This window comes from Oncorhynchus nerka, linkage group LG17 (genome assembly GCF_034236695.1).
Source record: "Oncorhynchus nerka isolate Pitt River linkage group LG17, Oner_Uvic_2.0, whole genome shotgun sequence".
Lineage (NCBI taxonomy): Eukaryota > Metazoa > Chordata > Actinopteri > Salmoniformes > Salmonidae > Oncorhynchus > Oncorhynchus nerka.
This window is the reverse complement of record NC_088412.1, coordinates 26774217-26793598: the sequence shown is the minus strand read 5'-3', so window position 1 is coordinate 26793598 and position 19382 is coordinate 26774217. Positions and strand designations below refer to the sequence as shown.

The following is a 19382-nucleotide window of genomic DNA, read 5'->3' as shown; positions in this document are numbered from 1 at the left end:
TCTCACTGAAAAATACTTTTTTCATCTGTGGATACAATTATAGTTGACTTGTTTGATATTCCTACTGATACTTTCAGACCTCTATGGAAAACAGTCCAGCTCAAATCTGCACATATTTTCCTTTTATGATATATTGGTAAAAAAGCAATTGGATTCCCTTTGAAATGCCAGCAGTATAGCTTCAGGCAAACATTACTTTAAAATACACAGTACCTTTCTATTTTAATGCAGCCTTTGATTTGACCTATCAAAACTCCAAGTTGGAAATAAATGTAAACCTGTATTTCAAAGCATATTTTCAGGTCCATTATGAATGTTACCCTCTATTCTGTATTGTAAGTAAAACCTTGATGAAATGATATGCTATGATACCTGTGCCCACTCTCTTTCTGCAGGCTGGCCCAGCAGTTCCCCAAGCCGATCGAGACCAAGCCCCTACTGAGTCAGAGAGACCCCAGAGAGACCCTTCCCTCCAGCACACTGCAGCAGCGCAGCGAGCGGCGCCCCCTCAGCGACACCTTTGACCAGTGGAACGACTCCTCCCACTATGACAACACAGGCTTCGTGTCTGAAGAGGCTCCTCTGGAGACTCCCAGTGGTAGCAGCAGTGGTAACCCCATGCTGGGCTCCAAGTCCTGCAGCGCCTCCACCTCCCATGGGGGCCGCCGGCCCCTCATGAGGCAGGAGCGCATCGTAGGCATCCCCTTGGAGCTGCAGGATGCCCCTCACCAACACCCCTCCCACCAATTCCATAATGTCCGCAACACACCCGAAACTGAAGCATCTCAGCCTCCCCCTCTCAACCCGTGGCAGAACTGGACGAGGACGCCCAGTCCCTTCGAGGACCGCACAGCTTTCCCCTCCAAGCTGAGCTCCCCAGGCAACAGCCCCAATCCTGACCGCAACGACTTTGAGCAGGAGATGCATCATGGAGAGCTGCCGGGCACGTTCCCCTCCACAGGAACGTGGGGTTACCTAGACTCCAGGAACTCTGGGCAGGGGCGCAGCAGCCAGCAGGCCAACATGTACCAACATGTCCAATCCAAGCCCACTAGACCAAGCTCTGGAGCCATGGTGATGAGCAAGAGCTCTGAGCGCCTCTCTCCCATGATGAAGGAGGTGAAGGCTAAGTTCAAGAAGTCCCAGAGCATTGATGAGATAGACATGGGCTCCTACAATGTGTACAGTATTCCCGTGGACACCTACAGCTCCAGCATAGAGAATCAGGGGAGTGTTGACCGTCCAGACATGCCGGGCCCCATGGAGCAGAGCATGTCCCGGAGCCAGTCTGCCCCCATGCTGGACGATGATGATGCCTACGGAACTAATAGCCAGCAGCAGAAGCCTTCCATCCCCAAGAAGGTCTACCACTTCGACCAGAGCTTCAACCCTCAGGGGGCTATGGATTTGAGGAATCAGCAGCAGGAGAGGAGGGCTCCTCCACCCTTCCCCAACACCCCTGAGTACGTCAACCATCCGGGGAAGACCCTGCCCAAGGAGCTGGTGAGCCCCAGGGGCTACCGGGGTTACCCTCCCATGGACCAGATGTTCTCCTACTCTCAGCCCTCAGTCAACGAGGAGAACCAGCCGCCCCAGCAGCAGCAGCAACCTTTCCCCATCCCCAGTCAGCGCTCCCGGCCTGGGTTCCTGAGGCGGGCCGACTCTCTGGTCAGCTCCACAGAGCTGGCCCTGTTCCGCAGGGTTCAGGAGGCCCAGGAGATGCAGCAGAAGTCGGACCACTATGGCCGGCTGCATTTCAAAGGCATGTTGGAGCACCAGAACAGTCTGGCCAGCATGGCCCAGCAGGACCAACAGTACAACAAGAGGAACGGCAGGTACGAGGAAGACTACTCCTCCTACCAGGAGCCTAAGAAGCCCATCATGGGCTACCCCACTAAGAGCCTGACACAGCGGCGCCCTCTGTCGGCCAGGAGTTACAGCACGGAAACGTTCGGGGCGTCCCAGGCCAGGCCTGTGTCTGCCAGACCCACCATGGCTGCCTTGTTGGAGAAGATGCCCCCAGATTATAATCTGAGCACTTGCACTGAGAATATACAGAGCCCTGATGAGATGAAAATGCGCACCATGCAGCTGCAGCATAAGTCTGACGATATGTCCTCTAAGATGCCAGTAGACTGGAGGCAACAGCTGCTTAGACATATAGAGGCCAAACGATTAGACCGGGTAAGTCTGACAACTTCTTTTTCACTTTGGGAATACACCGTTGCCTCCAGTTTATTACACGATTGCACACCATCTACATGTGGCCTTCTGTTGTCTTGACACACACGCCACCTGACTGCATGACCGCCAGTATTGACATGTGTTCAGTCCACTGCTTAGTTATGTTCTCCAGTTGTGGCACCAGTCTCATTTTGTGTTTCACTATACAGTGCCTTGCGAAAGTATTCGGCCCCCTTGAACTTTGCGACCTTTTGCCACATTTCAGGCTTCAAACATAAAGATATAAAACTGTATTTTTTTGTGAAGAATCAACAAGAATCAAGAATCAAGTGGGACACAATCATGAAGTGGAACGACATTTATTGGATATTTCAAACTTTTTTAACAAATCAAAAACTGAAAAATTGGGCGTGCAAAATTATTCAGCCCCCTTAAGTTAATACTTTGTAGCGCCACCTTTTGCTGCGATTACAGCTGTAAGTCGCTTGGGGTATGTCTCTATCAGTTTTGCACATTGAGAGACTGAATTTTTTTCCCATTCCTCCTTGCAAAACAGCTCGAGCTCAGTGAGGTTGGATGGAGAGCATTTGTGAACAGCAGTTTTCAGTTCTTTCCACAGATTCTCGATTGGATTCAGGTCTGGACTTTGACTTGGCCATTCTAACACCTGGATATGTTTATTTTTGAACCATTCCATTGTAGATTTTGCTTTATGTTTTGGATCATTGTCTTGTTGGAAGACAAATCTCCGTCCCAGTCTCAGGTCTTTTGCAGACTCCATCAGGTTTTCTTCCAGAATGGTCCTGTAATTGGATCCATCCATCTTCCCATCAATTTTAACCATCTTCCCTGTCCCTGCTGAAGAAAAGCAGGCCCAAACCATGATGCTGCCACCACCATGTTTGACAGTGGGGATGGTGTGTTCAGGGTGATGCTTTTACGCCAAACATAACGTTTTGCATTGTTGCCAAAAAGTTCAATTTTGGTTTCATCTGACCAGAGCACCTTCTTCCACATGTTTGGTGTGTCTCCCAGGTGGCTTGTGGCAAACTTTAAACAACACTTTTTATGGATATCTTTAACAAATGGCTTTCTTCTTGCCACTTCCATAAAGGCCAGATTTGTGCAATATACGACTGATTGTTGTCCTATGGACAGAGTCTCCCACCTCAGCTGTAGATCTCTGCAGTTCATCCAGAGTGATCATGGGCCTCTTGGCTGCATCTCTGATCAGTCTTCTCCTTGTATGAGCTGAAAGTTTAGAGGGACGGCCAGGTCTTGGTAGATTTGCAGTGGTCTGATACTCCTTGGGATGTTTAAAGCTTGGGAAATCTTTTTGTATCCAAATCCGGCTTTAAACTTCTTCACAACAGTATCTCGGACCTGCCTGGTGTGTTCCTTGTTCTTCATGATGCTCTCTGCGCTTTTAACGGACCTCTGAGACTATCACAGTGCAGGTGCATTTATACGGAGACTTGATTACACACAGGTGGATTGTATTTATCATCATTAGTCATTTAGGTCAACATTGGATCATTCAGAGATCCTCACTGAACTTCTGGAGAGAGTTTGCTGCACTGAAAGTAAAGGGGCTGAATAATTTTGCACGCCTAATTTTTCAGTTTTTGATTTGTTAAAAAAGTTTGAAATATCCAATAAATGTCGTTCCACTTCATGATTGTGTCCCACTTGTTGTTGATTCTTCACAAAAAAATACAGTTTTATATCTTTATGTTTGAAGCCTGAAATGTGGCAAAAGGTCGCAAAGTTCAAGGGGGCCGAATACTTTCGCAAGGCACTGTATGTATAAATTACACAAACACTTTACCTCCTTTCTCTGAACTTTTATTTTCTTTCTATTACTGTTAGTATGAAATCATACTTTAACAAGACAAGTATATCTGTCTGTACTACTACTGTTTGGGTCAGTTTTCCTCAAGCGGGGTCCCCCAACTGGTGGCCCGCGGGGGATTTTATTTTGCCCAAAAAGTTTTCTGAGCATCAAACAAACAAAAAACAAACTTATTTTCTAGTGTTTTATTGTTGGACATGAAAGACTGTAAAAACACCAGCAAATCAGCTCCAAGTGATTTTAATGTTGGATATCTGTTCGAAAGTATTCCTACGCATAATAGAGAGATATACACAGAGTATACCAAACATTAGGAATACCTTCCTTATATTGAGTTGCAACACCACCGCCCAGCAGCGTTGCAGTTCTTGACATAAACTGGTGCGCTTGGCAACTACTACCATACCCAGTTCAAAATCACTTAAGTCTTTTGTCTTGCCCATTTACCCTCTGAATGGCACACATACACAATCCATGTCTAATTTGTCTCCAGGCTTAAAAATCCCTCTCTTACATGTCTCCTGCCCTTCATCAAATGATTTGTAATTATGTTCCGGCCCTCTGACCATCTACTCAAGAAAAAAATCTAGCTGATGATCCCTGCCCTAAAGGGTCTGTCAAAGACCAAAATGTGTACGCGTACGCACAGCAGTGTTCTATAATATTGGAACAATGGCTTTCATACTTTCAAATCCTCATTGAAATGGAGGATGCGTTCGTGGAACCGCGTTGGTTGGGAATTTTGGGCAGGTGCGCGTTTGGGCTGCGGACGGTAGACTCAGAGCCATGTAGCTGTGTCGCAATTGTACGCCGGACTATCTGCATCTGTGGACTCTGAATTATGATGGTGACACTGATTAAACCTAGTTAACACTGATTAAACCTAGTTCTGAACTAGAAAGCACTCCAGAACTAGGCTTAATCTGCGTCCGGGAAACAGGTCCTTGATAATATAGGCAAGTACTTCAGTGCTAAACATCCCTTAAAGAAAAGTACATACTGTTGCTTTTATGAAATACGTAGTAGTACTGTATCCATGAGTGTGTTTTAATGTGTTTGCGCTGGTAGCCTACTGTAGTAACTCTGTTCTGTTGTTGTTCTGTTTGTCAAGCTCACTTTATCTGTTGCAGCTACGCAATGTGTCTTGGTGCAATCCCGTTAACCCAGTGGCTCACCCATTTACTCATGTCAAGTGATTGTTTCCCTCCAATCAGAGCGCTGTCCTTAAGCACAACACAGTAAACTTCGGCATGCTGTGCTCTGGAGGCATGACAAACTTTTACAATAACATGAATAAGCATGAAAACCAAACAACACAGTGGCTACCTCTACCCAATGTGAGTATGAACCAGAAAACACAGAAACAGTCTCAGTGCAGATCAACCCTTTCACATTCATTTGACACAGGGAGTGTACTGCATATTTACTATTTTGTCAGGATAAAAGCTTAAAAATATCTTTCATCATAAGCATCACAATATTACCAAAAGCTGCATTTTCCTTACAATGGAGAATGTTATTATATTGAACTGCTATGCCTGTATATCTTTTTTTAATATAGTCCACTTTGTATTCCAATTATTGTACATTCTAATCTTGAAGGATGAAACTTGAGCCCAGAAATGATACCAGCATTAAAAAACGAGCCTAGACCCGAGACTCATGTATCACAGTATCAGCATAAAATGCATACAGTGAAGCCGAGTATTATACCATTTCAGCTGTGTTGGTGTGAAAGAAGCATTAAGAATCCCTCCCATTTCAACTTCAAGCCAAGCGCTGTCTTTTATCTGTTGTCTGAAATAGCAGTGTGTTGCATGTGTGTCAGCTACGGTGTCTGCTCTATGGGTTACAGCAGTACTCCTCTATGTTAGTATTACTGTGTAAGGCTATTGTTGTACCCTGTGTCACTCAGTAGCCTCAGTGCAATTTGGCCTAGTTTATAGACACTGTGCACTTAATGTCACAGACAAGCACATTGTAATGAAACAAAGAGATTTTATCAGAGTTTCTCGCTTACTTATCTTTCCCGTATAGGTATTTTAGTGCATGTAAGTCAACTTGTACTTTGCCTGCCAAAATCTCTCTAAACCTGTCAGACAGTCTATTCTTATCAAATAGGTATTGCAAGTGGACAAAATGACAGGAGGCAAACAACTCAACTGATATATTCATACGTATAGGACTTACTAGCTGCAATACTCCTCCGAAAGTATTATTATTATCAATGACTATAACGTTATAATCAATACAGCAAGTTGATTCACCTTTATCTCTGCAAAAACTGTAGTCATGTTGGAAGCATATACAGGTTACCCCCATAGCAGTGATGATACTCTGAACTGTGTTCCTTTACCCTGTTCTCTCTCCAGACCCCCTCTCAACAGAGCAATATATTGGACAACGGCCAGGAGGTGGTCTCTCCCACTACTCAGTGGGCCCCCTACTCACTGGGCAGGAGAGACGTGCCCCCAGAAAACATCATGAAAAAGGTTGGTGCTTTACACTGGCAAAGGACTGGGTGGGAGGCCTGAGTGTTCAAATGTCATTGTTAGTTTGCATCTGAACTATGCTGATAACATAGTACTCATTATCACCCAGCTTGCTGAATGAAACATTGGGCTGGTAGCTCATTCATATATTGAACAAAAATATAAACGCAACATGCAACCAAAGATTTGAAGTTTTGGGCTCCCAAGTTTTGGGCTCCCGAGTGGCGCAGCGGTCTAAGGCACTGAATCTCAGTGCTAGAGGCATCACTACAGACACCCTGGTTCGAATCCAGGCTGTATCACAACCGGCCGTGATTGGGAGTCCCATAGGGGAGTGTTGTGTTTAACCTTTATTTAACTAGACAAGTCAGTTAAGAACACATTCTTATTTACAATTTACACCCATATATGGGTGTATGGAAATGAGTCAATAATGATCTATGGGTTTCACATGACTGGGCTGGGGTGCAGCCATGGCAGACCCACCCACTTGCCAGGCCCAACCAATCAGACTGAGTTTTTCCCCACAATAGGGCTTTTTTACAGACATAAATACTCATCAGCACCCCCACCCCGCCTCAGACGATCACACAGGTGAAGAAGCTGGATGGTTACACAGTTATATGAGGCCGTTTGGACGTACTGACAAATTCTATAAAACGACATTGGATGCAGCTTATGGTAGATAAATGAACATTAAATTCTCTGGCAACAGCTCTCGTGTACATTCCTGCAGTCAGCATGCCAATTGCATGCACCATCAAAACTTAAGACATCTGTGGCCTTGTGTTGTCCCCAGCACAAGGTGCACCTGTGTAATGATCATGCTGTTTCATCTGATTCTTGATATGCCACACCTGTCAGGTGGATGGATTGTCTTGGCGAAGGAGAAATGCTCACTAACATGGATATAAACAAATCTGTGCACAAAATCTTATTAAAATAAGCTTTTTGTGCAGATGGAAAATGTCTGGGATTTTTGTTCAGTGTATATTTATGACATATCGGTACATTTAATGTCAAATCCCAATCCCCCCCACACATTCATTGTTTTTTAAACAAGGGTGACATTACAAGCACCTACAGTGCCTTCAGAAAGTATTTACACCCCTTGACTTTTTCCACATTTTGTTGTTACAGCCTGCATTTAAGATTTTGTATCACTGATCTACAGACAATACCCTATTATGTCAAAGTGGAATTGGGTTTTTGGAAATGTTTATACATTTTTTTAAAAAAAGGCTGAAATGTCTTGAGTCAATAAGTATTCAACCTTTTGTTATGGCCTAAATAAGTTCAGGAGTAAAAATGTGCTTAACAAGTCACATAGTAGACTGCATGGACTCACTCGGTGTGTAGTAATAGTGTTTAAATGAGGACCCCATTTCTGTACCCCACACAGAATTGTCTGTATGGTCCAGTGCTTGACTTGGGCATGAGCTCACCGGAGCTGAATTACCGGCCCCTCAAATGTTCTACCACTTTATCTATAAAATATTAGCTCAAAGGTATTGTGGTGCTCCTTCACCTACATATAAACTGTACTGGCAACCAACATGAGTAACGACACCTTTTCAGTCCAAGTCAATCACTGGTAAGGTCGCCTTGGTCGAGCAGTGAATTTTAAGCACAGATTTAACCACAAAGACCAGGGAGGTTTTCCAATGGTTCGCAAAGAAGGGTACCCATTTGTAGTAGGGCAAAAATAAAACCAGCTGACATTGAACATCCCTTTGAGCATGGTGAAGTTATAATTACACTTTGGATGGTGAATCAATACACCCAGTCACTGCAAAGATACATGCGCTCTTCCTAACTCAGTTGCCGGAGAGGAAGGAAACAGCTCAGGAATGAGGCCGGTGGTGATTTAAACAGTTACAATGTTTAATAGTTGTGATAGGAGATAGCTGAGGATGGATCAACAACATTGTAGTTACTCCACAATCTTAACATAAATGACAGAGTGAATAGCCTGTACAGAATAAACAGTCCTGAAAACAAAGCGTAATGTTTGGGGAAAATCCAACACAACACATCACTGACTACCACTCCTCATATTTTGAAGCACGGTGGTTGCTGCATTATGTTTTAGGTACTGTATGCTTGTCATTGGCAAGGACTAGGGAGTTTTTTAGGATAAAAATTAATGAAATAGAGCTAAGTACAGGCTAAATCCGAGAGGAAAACTTGGTTCAGTGTGCTTTCCAACAGACACTGGGAGATAAATTCACTTTTCCGGAGGACAATAACCTAAAACACAAGGCCAAATATACACCGGAGTTGTTTACCAAGACATCATTGAATGTTCCGGAGTTGCCTAGTTACAGTTGTTAATTACATCGGCTTGAAAATCTATGGCAACACTTGAAAATGGCTGTCTAACAATGATCAACAACAAACTTGAAAGAGCAGGAAAGAATAAAGCATTTGATAATGGGCAAATATTGTACAATCCAGGTGTACAAAGCTCTTAGAGACTTACCTAGAAAGACTCACAGCTGTAATCGCTACCAAAGGTGATTCTAGCATGTTTAAAACAGTTGAGAACAAGTTCTAATTTACAACTGTGACCTGGCCAAGATAAAGCAAAGCAGTGCGACAAAAACAACAACACAGAGTTACACATAAACAAATGTACAGTCAATAACACCATTGAAAATGTACAGTGTGTGCAAATGTAGAAGATTAGGGAGGTAAGGCAATAAATAGGCAATAGAGGTGAAATAATTACAAATTAGCATTAACACTGGAGTGATGTATGTGCAGATGATGATGTGCAAGTAGAGATACTGGGGAGCAAAAAGATAAATAATGGGATGAGGTAGTTGGGTGTGCTATTTACAGATTGGCTGTGTACATATACAGTGACCGGTAAGCTGCTCTGACAGCTGATGCTTAAAGTTAGAGAGGGAGATATAAGTCTTCAGCTTCAGTGATTTTTGCAATTCGTTCCAGTCATTGGAAGCAGAGAACTGGAAGGAAAGGCGGCCAAAGGAAGTTTTGGCTTTGGGGATGACCGGTGAAATATACCTACTGGAGCTGGTGCCACGAGTGGGTGCTGCTATGGTGACCAGTGAGCTGAGATAAGGCGGGGCTTTACCTAGCAGAGACTTGTAGATAACCTGTAGCCAGTGGGTTTGGCGACGAGTATGACGCGAGGGCCAACCAACGAGAGCGTACAGGTCGCAATGGTGGGTAGTGTATGGGGCTTTGATGACAAAACGGATGGCACTGTGATAGACTGCATCCAGTTTGTTGAGTAGAGTGTTTGAGGCTATTTTATAGATGACATCACCAAAGTCGAGGATCGGTAGGCTGGTCAGTTTTACGAGGGTATGTTTGGCAGCATGAGTGGAGGATGCTTTGTTGCGATATAGGAAGACGATTCTAGATTTCATTTTGGATTGGAGATGCTTAAAACCTGTTGAGGCTAGGGGCAGTATTTTCACTTTTGGATGAAACGGCCTCCTACTCTTTCCCAGATGGGAATATATGCATATTATTATTACTGGTGGATAGAAAACACTCTGAAGTTTTAGAGTTTGAATTATGTCTGTGAGTATAACATAACTCATATGGCAGACAAAAACCTGAGAAGAAATCCAAACAGGAAGTGAGAACTCAATTTAGAAAACAGTGCCATTGGATGTCAAACTTAGATATGGATGAGATGACTTCCTAGGGCTTCCACAAGATGTCACCGTCTTTAGATTCTGGTTGTATGATTCTACGATAAAGGTGGGCCTCATAATAGCTCTCAGAGTGAGTGGTCTGGCAGAAAGCCTTGGGCTCATTACGCGCGGTCACGAGAGAGTGTTCTTGCGTTCCTATGCTATTCTTCAGACAATGAAATTCTCAGGTTGGAACCTTATTACTGATTAACCTCTTACCTCTACCTGGGACGCTTGCGTCCCAACTAGAGCTCTGGAAATGCAAATGTGCTACGCTAAATGCTAATAGTATTAGTTAAAACTCAAAAGTTCATTAAAATACACATGCAGGGTATCAAATTAAAGCTACACTCGTTGTGAATCCAGGCAACAAGTCAGATTTTTAAAATGCTTTTCGGCGACAGCATGAGAAGCTATTATCTGATAGCATGCACCAATACACTACAACAGAAAAGCACAGCAGGGGACGTAAACAAAATAATTAGCATTTCGGCATTACACAAACCGCACAATAAAATAGAAAACAGTCATTACCTTTCACCATCTTCTTTGTTGGCACTCCTAGATGTCCCATAAACACTATTGGGTCTTTATTTCGATTAAATCGGGCCATATAAAGCCAAGATATCGTTATATGTAGACTGTGTGATAAACGAAAAACAGCGATTTCACAACGTAACGTCATTTTTTAAAATTCAAAAAGTAGACGATAAACTTTCACAAAACACTTCGAAATACGTTTGTAATGCTACTTTAGGTATTAGTAAACGTTAATAAGCGATAAAATTCATCCGTAGGCGATGTACATATCATTAGCTGTCGTCTTGGAAAAAATTTCAGGAGAGAGCTCTTCCGGAATGATCTGGGCGGAGACCGGAGGTACGTCGTGCCCCTCTTTCGGTTCAACCAAGAATCAAAGAGGATTAAATTCACAAGATACTCGACTACATGGGGATGCTGTGGGAGTTGAATGCTCGGTCTTATCTAATTCGGCTCACTGTTAACAATTGCTGGAAGTGGCGCAAGGATATTTATTTCCATTTTCTGTGATCAGGTTTTCCTGCGCTTTCCGATGTAACGCACGTTATGTAATAGCCACAGTTGTGATTTAACCAGTTTTAAAAACGTCCGAGGGTTTCCTATACACACATTCTAACCATATGAACGTACTATATTCCTGGCATGAGTAGCAGGGCGCTGAAATGTTGCGCGATTTTTAACAAAATGTTCAAAAAAGTAGAGGGTAGGAGCAACTAGTTAATGTTTAAAACATCCTAAATATGGATTGCATACATCATTTGACTTGTTTCTACGACCTGTAACGGAAATGTTTGAGTTTTTGTTTAGAGGAATTGCTCATGCTTTTTGAGGATTGAATGCTGGGCTGAACAAGCTAACAACAAGTGGCTAAATTATGGTCTTTTTTGGAACTTTATGGAACAAATCAGTCATTTGATGACGAACTGGGATTCCTGGAACTGCCTTCTGATGAAGCTATTCAAAGGTAAGTGAATATGTATAGTGTTTTTTGTAGCTTCTGTTGACGCCAAAATGGCGGCTATTTCTTTGGGTTCTGTGGAGGATGCCGGGCAGTTGACCGGGGTAGGGGTAGCCATGTGGAAAGCATGGCCAGCGGAAGAGAAATGCTTATTGAAATTCTCAATTATAGTGGATTTATCGGGGGTGACAGTGTTTCCTAGCCTCAGAGCAGTGGGCAGCTGGGATGTGGTGCTCTTATTCTCCATGGACTTTACAGTGTCCCAGAACTATTTTGAGTTAGTACTACAGGATGCAAATTTCTGTTTGAAAAAGCTTGCCTTAGCTTTTCTAACTGCCTGTGTATATTTGTTCCTAACTTTCCTGAAAAGTTGCATATCACGGGGGCTATTCGATGCTAATGCAAAACGCCACAGGATGTTTTTGTGCTGGTCAAGGGCAGACAGGTCTGGAGTGAACCAAGGACTAGATCTATTCCTAGTTTTACATTTTTTGAGAGTGGCATGCTTATTTAAGATGTTGAGGAAGGCACTTTGAAAGAATAGCCAGGCATCATCTACTGACGGGATGAGGTCAATGTCATTCCAGGATACCCCGGCCAGGTTGAACAGAAAGGCCTGCTCGCAGAAGTGTTTCAGGGAGCGTTTGACAGTGATGAGGGGTGGTCGTTTGGTCGCAGACCCATTACGGGTGCGGGCAATGAGGCAGTGATCGCTGAGATCTTGATTGAAAACAGCAGAGGTGTATTAGGAGGGTGAGTTAGTTAGGATGACATCTATGAGTGTGCCCGTGTTTACTGATTTGGGGTTGTACCTGGTGGGTTCATTGATAATTTGTGTGAGATTGAGAGCATCAAGCTTAGATTGTAGGATGGCCGGGGTGTTAAGCATGTCCCAGTTTAGGTCACCTATTAGCACGAGCTCAGAAGATAGATGGGGGGCAATCAATTCACATATGGTATCGACAGCACAGCTGGGGGCAGAGGGAGGTCTATAGCAAGTGGCAACGGTGAGAGACTTGTTTCTGGAAAGGTGAATTTTTAGAAGTAGAAGCTCAAATGGTTTGGGTACAGACTTAGCCTGTAGAGTTCTGTATTACTATCTATCTTTGCAGTAGATTGCAACACCGCCCCCTTTGGCAGTTCTATCTTGGCTGAAAACATTACAGTTAGTGATGGAGATTTCAGGATTTTTGGTGGTTTTCCTAAGCCAGGATTCAGACACGGCTAAGACATCTGGGTTGGCAGAGTGTGCTAAAGCAGTGAGTAAAACAAACTTAGGGAGTAGGCTTCTAATGTTAACCTCTTCAGTCGACCCTCTACTTTTTTGAACATTTTGTTAAAAATCGCGCAACATTTCAGCGCCCTGCTACTCATGCCAGGAATATAGTACGTTCATATGGTTAGAATGTGTGGATAGGAAACCCTCGGACGTTTTTAAAACTGGTTAAATCACGACTGTGGCTATTACATAACGTGCGTTACATCAGAAAGCGCAGGAAAACCTGATCACAGAAAATGGAAATAAATATCCTTGCGCCACTTCCAGCAATTGTTAACAGTGAGCCGAATTAGATAAGACCGAGCATTCAACTCCCACAGCATCCCCATGTTGTCTAGAGTCTTGTGAATTGAATCATCTTTGATTCTTGGTTGAACCGAAAGAGGGGCACGACTTACCTCCGGTCTCCGCCCAGATCATTCCGGAAGAGCTCTCTCCTGAAATTTTTTCCAAGACGACAGCTAATGATATTTACATCGCCTACGGATGATTTTTTATCGCTTATTAACGTTTACTAATACCTAAAGTAGCATTACAAACGTATTTCGAAGTGTTTTGTGAAAGTTTATCGTCTACTTTTGAATTTTAAAAATGACGTTACGTTGTGAAATCGCTGTTTTTTTCGCTTATCACACAGTCTACATATAACGATATCTTGGCTTTATATGGCCCGATTTAATCGAAATAAAGACCCAATAGTGTTTATGGGACATCTAGGAGTGCCAACAAAGAAGATGGTGAAAGGTAATGACTGTTTTCTATTTTATTGTGCGGTTTGTGTAACGCCGAAATGCTAATTATTTTGTTTACGTCCCCTGCTGTGCTTTTCTGTTGTAGTGTATTGGTGCATGCTATCAGATAATAGCTTCTCATGCTGTCGCCGAAAAGCATTTTAAAAATCGGACTTGTTGCCTGGATTCACAACGAGTGTAGCTTTAATTTGATACCCTGCATGTGTATTTTAATGAACTTTTGAGTTTTAACTAATACTATTAGCATTTAGCGTAGCGCATTTGCATTTCCAGAGCTCTAGTTGGGACGCAAGCGTCCCAAGTAGAGGCAAGAGGTTAACTTCTTGCGTCGAGCCATCCCGGATCCGGGATCGTGAATACAGCCTCAAGCTCATTACCATAACGCAACGTTAACTATTCATGAAAATCGCAAATGAAATGAAATCAATATGCTAGCTCTCAAGCTTAGCCTTTTGTTAACAACACTGTCATCTCAGATTTTCAAAAATATGCTTCTCAACCATAGCAAAACAAACATTTGTGTAACAGTATTGATAGCTAGCGTTAGCATTTAGCGTTAGAATTTAGCGTTAGCATTCAGCAGGCAACATTTTCACAAAAACCAGAAAACCATTCAAATAAAATCATTTACCTTTGAAGAACTTCGGATGTTTTCAATGAGGAGACTCAGTTAGATAGCAAATGTTCAGTTTTTCCTGAAAGATTATTTGTGCAGGAGAAATCGGTCCGTTTTCTGCGTCATGTTTGGCTACCAAAAAAAAACAAATTCATTCATCCAAACGCCAAACTTTCTTCCACATTAACTCCATAATATCGACTGAAACATGGTAAACGTTGTTTAGAATCAATCCTCAAGGTGTTTTTCACATATCTCCATGATATATCATTCCTGGAAGTCTCCTCTCTGTCTCAATCAAATCAAATCAAATGTATTTATATAGCCCTTCGTAAATCAGCTGATATCTCAAAGTGCTGTACACATGGATGAATGCGAGCAGCTTGGAGATTACGCAACAATTTCAACAAAGGACACCTGGTAAATGTAGTCTCTTATGGCCAATCTTCCAATGATATGCCTACAAATACGTCACAATGCTGCAGACAACTTGGAGAAACAATAGAAAGGGCAGGCTAATTCGTGGCGCTTTCACAGCCATATAAGGAGACAATGAAAAACAGAGCGTCAAAAATCCTGCTCATTTCCTGTTTGAAGTTTCATCTTGGTTTCGCCTGTAGCATCAGTTCTGGGGCACTCACAGATAATATCTTTGCAGTTTTGGAAACAACATAGTGTTTTCTTTCCAAAGCTGCCAATTATATGCATAGTCGAGCATCTTTTCGTGAAAAAAATATTGCACTTAAAACGGGCACGTTTTTTTATCCAATAATGACATAGCGCCCCCATAGGTTGAAGAGGTTAACATGCATGAAACCAAGACTTTTACAGTTACAGAAGTCAACAAATGAGAGCACCTGGAGGGTGGGAGTGGAGGTAGGCACTGCAGGACCTGGATTAAACTCCACATCACCAGAGGAACAGAGGAGAAGTAGGATACGGGTGCGGCGAAAGGCTATACGAACTGGCCGTCTAGCACGTTCGGAACAGAAAGTAAATGGAGCAGGTTTCTGGGCACGATAGCATAGATTCAAGGCATAGTGTACAGACAAAGGTAAGGTAGGATGTGAGTACATTGGAGGTGAACCTAGGCATTGAGTAGTGATGAGAGAGATGTAGTCTCTAGAAATGTTTAAACCAGGTGTTGTCATCGCATATGTAGGAGGTGGAACAACATGGTTGGTTAAGGCATATTGAGCAGGGCTAGAGGCTCTACAGTGAAATAAGACAATCACTAACCAGGACAGTAATGGACGAGGCACATTGATATTAGAGAGAGGCATGCATAGCCAAGTGAACATGTGGGACCAGTGAGTGGTTGGGCTGGCTGGGGACACGGCGATTCAGACAGTTAGCAGGCCGATGCTAACAGCTAGTAGACCGGGGCAAGCTAGCAGTTAGCAGGCCGGGTTAGCAATCAAGCAGTTAGCAGGGGCTAGCAGTTACAGACCGGGCAGGCAAGCTAGCAGTTAGCAGGCCGGGGCAGGCAAGCTAGCAGTTAGTAGACCGGGGAAAGCTAGCAGTTAGCAGGCCGGGTTAGCAAGCAAGCAGATAGCAGGGGCTAGAAAGTTAGCCTATGGGGGACGTCGCGATGGGGGTAAGTCTGTTTTTGCCTCTTCGTGCGGTGATGTCGATAGACCAGTCATGAAATTAGTAGGGTTCCAAGTAGCTCTAGGTAGCTAGCAGGCCTAGCTGGTTAGCAGAATGGGCCTTCAGCGGGCGTTGCGCCTGAGGGGTTGGAGTCCTCAGGCAGATTATGACGGTATTCCAGTCGTAGGGGATCTGCGGGGGTTCCATGCCCCGTACCGGCTGTAGAAGGGGTCTGGATATTGTAGCCCAGGAGTATGCTTCGGTGGTAGCACAGGAGCCCTGGCAGGGCTAGCTTCAAGCTAAATGGTGCTTGCTCTGGGATGGGAACGCTAGCCAGGAGTAGTCATCCGGGATTGCGGTTAGCTCGTTGTGAAGATCCAGATGAAAATGTTCAGGATCCGGGGATAAAAAATAATAGGTCCATTATGCTCTGGTTAGAGTCACGTTGTTTGAACTGGCGAGAGCTTTCTGAGCTGAAGGTTAGCTGATGACCGCTGGCAATGGTTTGCTGACTGATAGCTGGTAGTTCGCTGGCTAGCTTCAGTTGAGGGATTCCAGATTCGATGTAAATATAAATACTTTAGGGAAAAAAAGCAGATCCACGCCACATTGGGTGAGGCGGGTATTTAGATGTTGAGGTTTAGCAAAATATTTCAAAGATATGCGAAGAAAAGATGTAAGACAATATATACAAGGGACACGACAGGACAAAGACGTCTGACTGCTACGCCATCTTGGAAAGATGCTACGCCATCGTTGATCATTTGAATGAGATTGAGGGCATCTAGCTTAGATTGTAGGACGGCCGGGGTGTTAAGCATATCCCAGTTTAGGTCACCTAGCAGTACGAACTCTGAAGATAGATGGAGGGCAATCAATTCACATATGTTGTCCAGGTTACTGCTGGGGCTGAGGGATAACTGTAACAAGCGTTAATGGTGAGAGACTTGTTTCTGGGAAGGTGAATTTTTAAAGGTAGAAGCTCAAATTGTTTGGGTACAGACTTAGATAGCCTGCAGAGTTCTGTATTACTATCTCTGAAGTAGATTGCAACTCCGCCCCCTTTGGCAGTTCTATCTGGTCAGAAAATGTTGTTGTTGGTGATGGAAATTTCAGGATTTTTGGTGGCCTTCCTAAGCCAGGATTCAGACACAGCTAGGACATCAGGGTTGGTGGAGAGTGCTAAAGCAGTGAATAAAACAAACTTAGGGAGGAGGCTTCTGATGTTAACTTCTCTAGGGTAGGGGGCAGCATTTGGAATTTTGGATTAAAAGCGTTCCCATTAAACTGCCTTCTACTCAGGCCCAAAAGATAAGATATAAAACACTCAAACGTTTCCGAAACTGTTAAAATAGTGTCTGTGAGTATAACATAACTGATTTGGCAGGCGAAAACCTGAGCAAAATCCATTCAGGAAGTAGGATTTTTTGTTGTTGTTATGGTTTTCTATTCAATGCCATTACAGTATCCATTGACTTAGGACTCAAATTGCAGTTCCTATGCCTTCCACTAGATGTCAACAGTCTTTTAGAAATTGTTTCAGATTTGTATTCTGAGAATACCGAGAGAGTGCCTTTCTTGTTTACCTTTTATATTGACTACGTTATTGTCCAGTTGAAATGTTATTGACTATTTAGGCTAAAAACAACATGAGGATTGAATATTAACATCGTTTGACATGTTTCTATGAACTTTACGGATACAATTAGTATTTTTTGCCTGCCTGTTGTGACTGTGTTTGAGCCTGTGGATTACTGAAGAAAACATGCAAACAAAACTGAGGTTTTTGGATATAAAGAGAGACTTTATGAACAAAAGGAACATTTATTGAATAAATGAATGTCTTCTGAGTGCAACCCTATGAAGATCATCAAAGGTAAGTGATTAATTTTATCTCTATTTCTGACTTGTGTAACTCTTCTACTTGGCTGGTTACTGTTTGTAATGATTTGTCTGCTGGGCTATGTTCTCAAATAATTGTAAGGTATGCTTTTGCCGTAAAGCATTTTTGAAATCTGACACCGTGGTTGGATTCACAAGAAGTTAATCTTTAAACCTATGTAAAATAGTATATTTTCTGAATTTTAAAAATGTTGTATTTGAATTTGTCGTTCTGCAATCTCACTGGATGTTGGCCAGGTGGGACGCTAGCCTGGCCAACATACCCTAGAGAGGTTAACATGCATGAAACCAAGGCTTTTACAGTTACAGACGTCAACGCCTGTCAGTGCCTGGGGAATGGGAGTGGTGTTGGGGGCTGCAGGGCCTGGATTAACCTCTACATCACCAGAGGAGCAGAGGAGTAGGATCAGGGTGCGGCTAAAGGCTATAAGAACTGGTCGTCTAGTGCGTTCGGAACAGACAATAAAAGGAACAGATTTCTGGGTGTGGAAGAATAGATCCAAGGCATAATGTACAGACAAGGGTATGGTAGGATGTGAATACAGTGGAGCTAAAGGTAGGCAATGAGTGACGATGAGAGAGGTTTTGTCTCTAGAGGCACCAGTTAAGCCAGGTGAGGTCACCGCATGTGTGGGGGGTGGGACTCTAGGGCTTTCTAAGGCATATTGAGCAGGACTGAGGGCTTTGCAGTGAAATAAGACAATATTTATTGACTCAGGGGGTTGAATACTTATGGAATCAAGATATATTAGTGTTTTATTTTCCATTAATTGACAAGTTTGTGTAGAACCTTGTCAAAAAATGTAAATTAAATCATTTTAAATCCCACGTTGAAAAAGTCTGTGTGTGATTACATTCTGAAGGCACTTGTAAAACCATATGCGTCATGATTCCCAGTCTTGTCCCTTTTGTACTTCTTAAGGTTCCTCCACCTTTGTAAATTTACTTTTATACAACGGGTGGGTCTAATCCTGAATGCTGATTGGTTAAAACCGCATTCCAGCCAGTGTCCATTCCACAAGTCACCACCGCCTAAATCTATGACGTTAATTCTTATTTACTCTGTTCCATCGGACTGCGCAATCCACTGTCTCATCAGCCCAGCCAGGCAATTTATAAACTTGATCTCCACTATAAAAACATCTAGACATTATCTCACATTTCTTTTACACTAACATTTAGCTTTCAACAGCGGAGATTTGTATAAACCTTGTCTGTCTTTCCGACATTTGCAACATTGTTTCAGTTTTGAAATTCGATCTCCAGCTGTCCCATATAAATGAACGTGTCGGGATGAGACAAACAGGTAGGCAGCATTTCTCAGCCCGTCGAAATTAAATGATTCAGCTGGCATCATTTTTATTGATATATATACAAAGAAATGTCTTTTTTTTAAAGGTATAAAAAACCGAAGTGCAGCTAGTTTGTAGTTTTTCCAGCTTCAGTTTGAAGTGATTGTGTTAGCTGTGTTGTTGGCTAGCTCCTCTGAAACAACAGTGTCCTGATGAGAGAGTACTTTTTGTATGCCAGGCAAAATCAAGAGTCA

General features: G+C 43.1%; 1 protein-coding gene across 3 annotated transcripts in view; it reads left to right on the top strand.

Moving 5' to 3' along the window:
- The window catches only part of LOC115144992 (leucine-rich repeat-containing protein 7-like), a 155404-nt gene that overhangs the window by 127416 nt on the left and 8606 nt on the right, over positions 1-19382 (top strand). For 2 of the 3 annotated variants that reach the window (XM_029686177.2, XM_065003091.1), the window contains exons 20-22: positions 396-2184; positions 5251-5373; positions 6409-6528. In XM_029686177.2, the coding sequence (XP_029542037.1) occupies positions 396-2184; positions 5251-5373; positions 6409-6528 (2032 nt within the window). The remainder of the gene's footprint in view (positions 1-395; positions 2185-5250; positions 5374-6408; positions 6529-19382) is intronic. The other variant, XM_065003090.1, reaches the window with a different exon arrangement.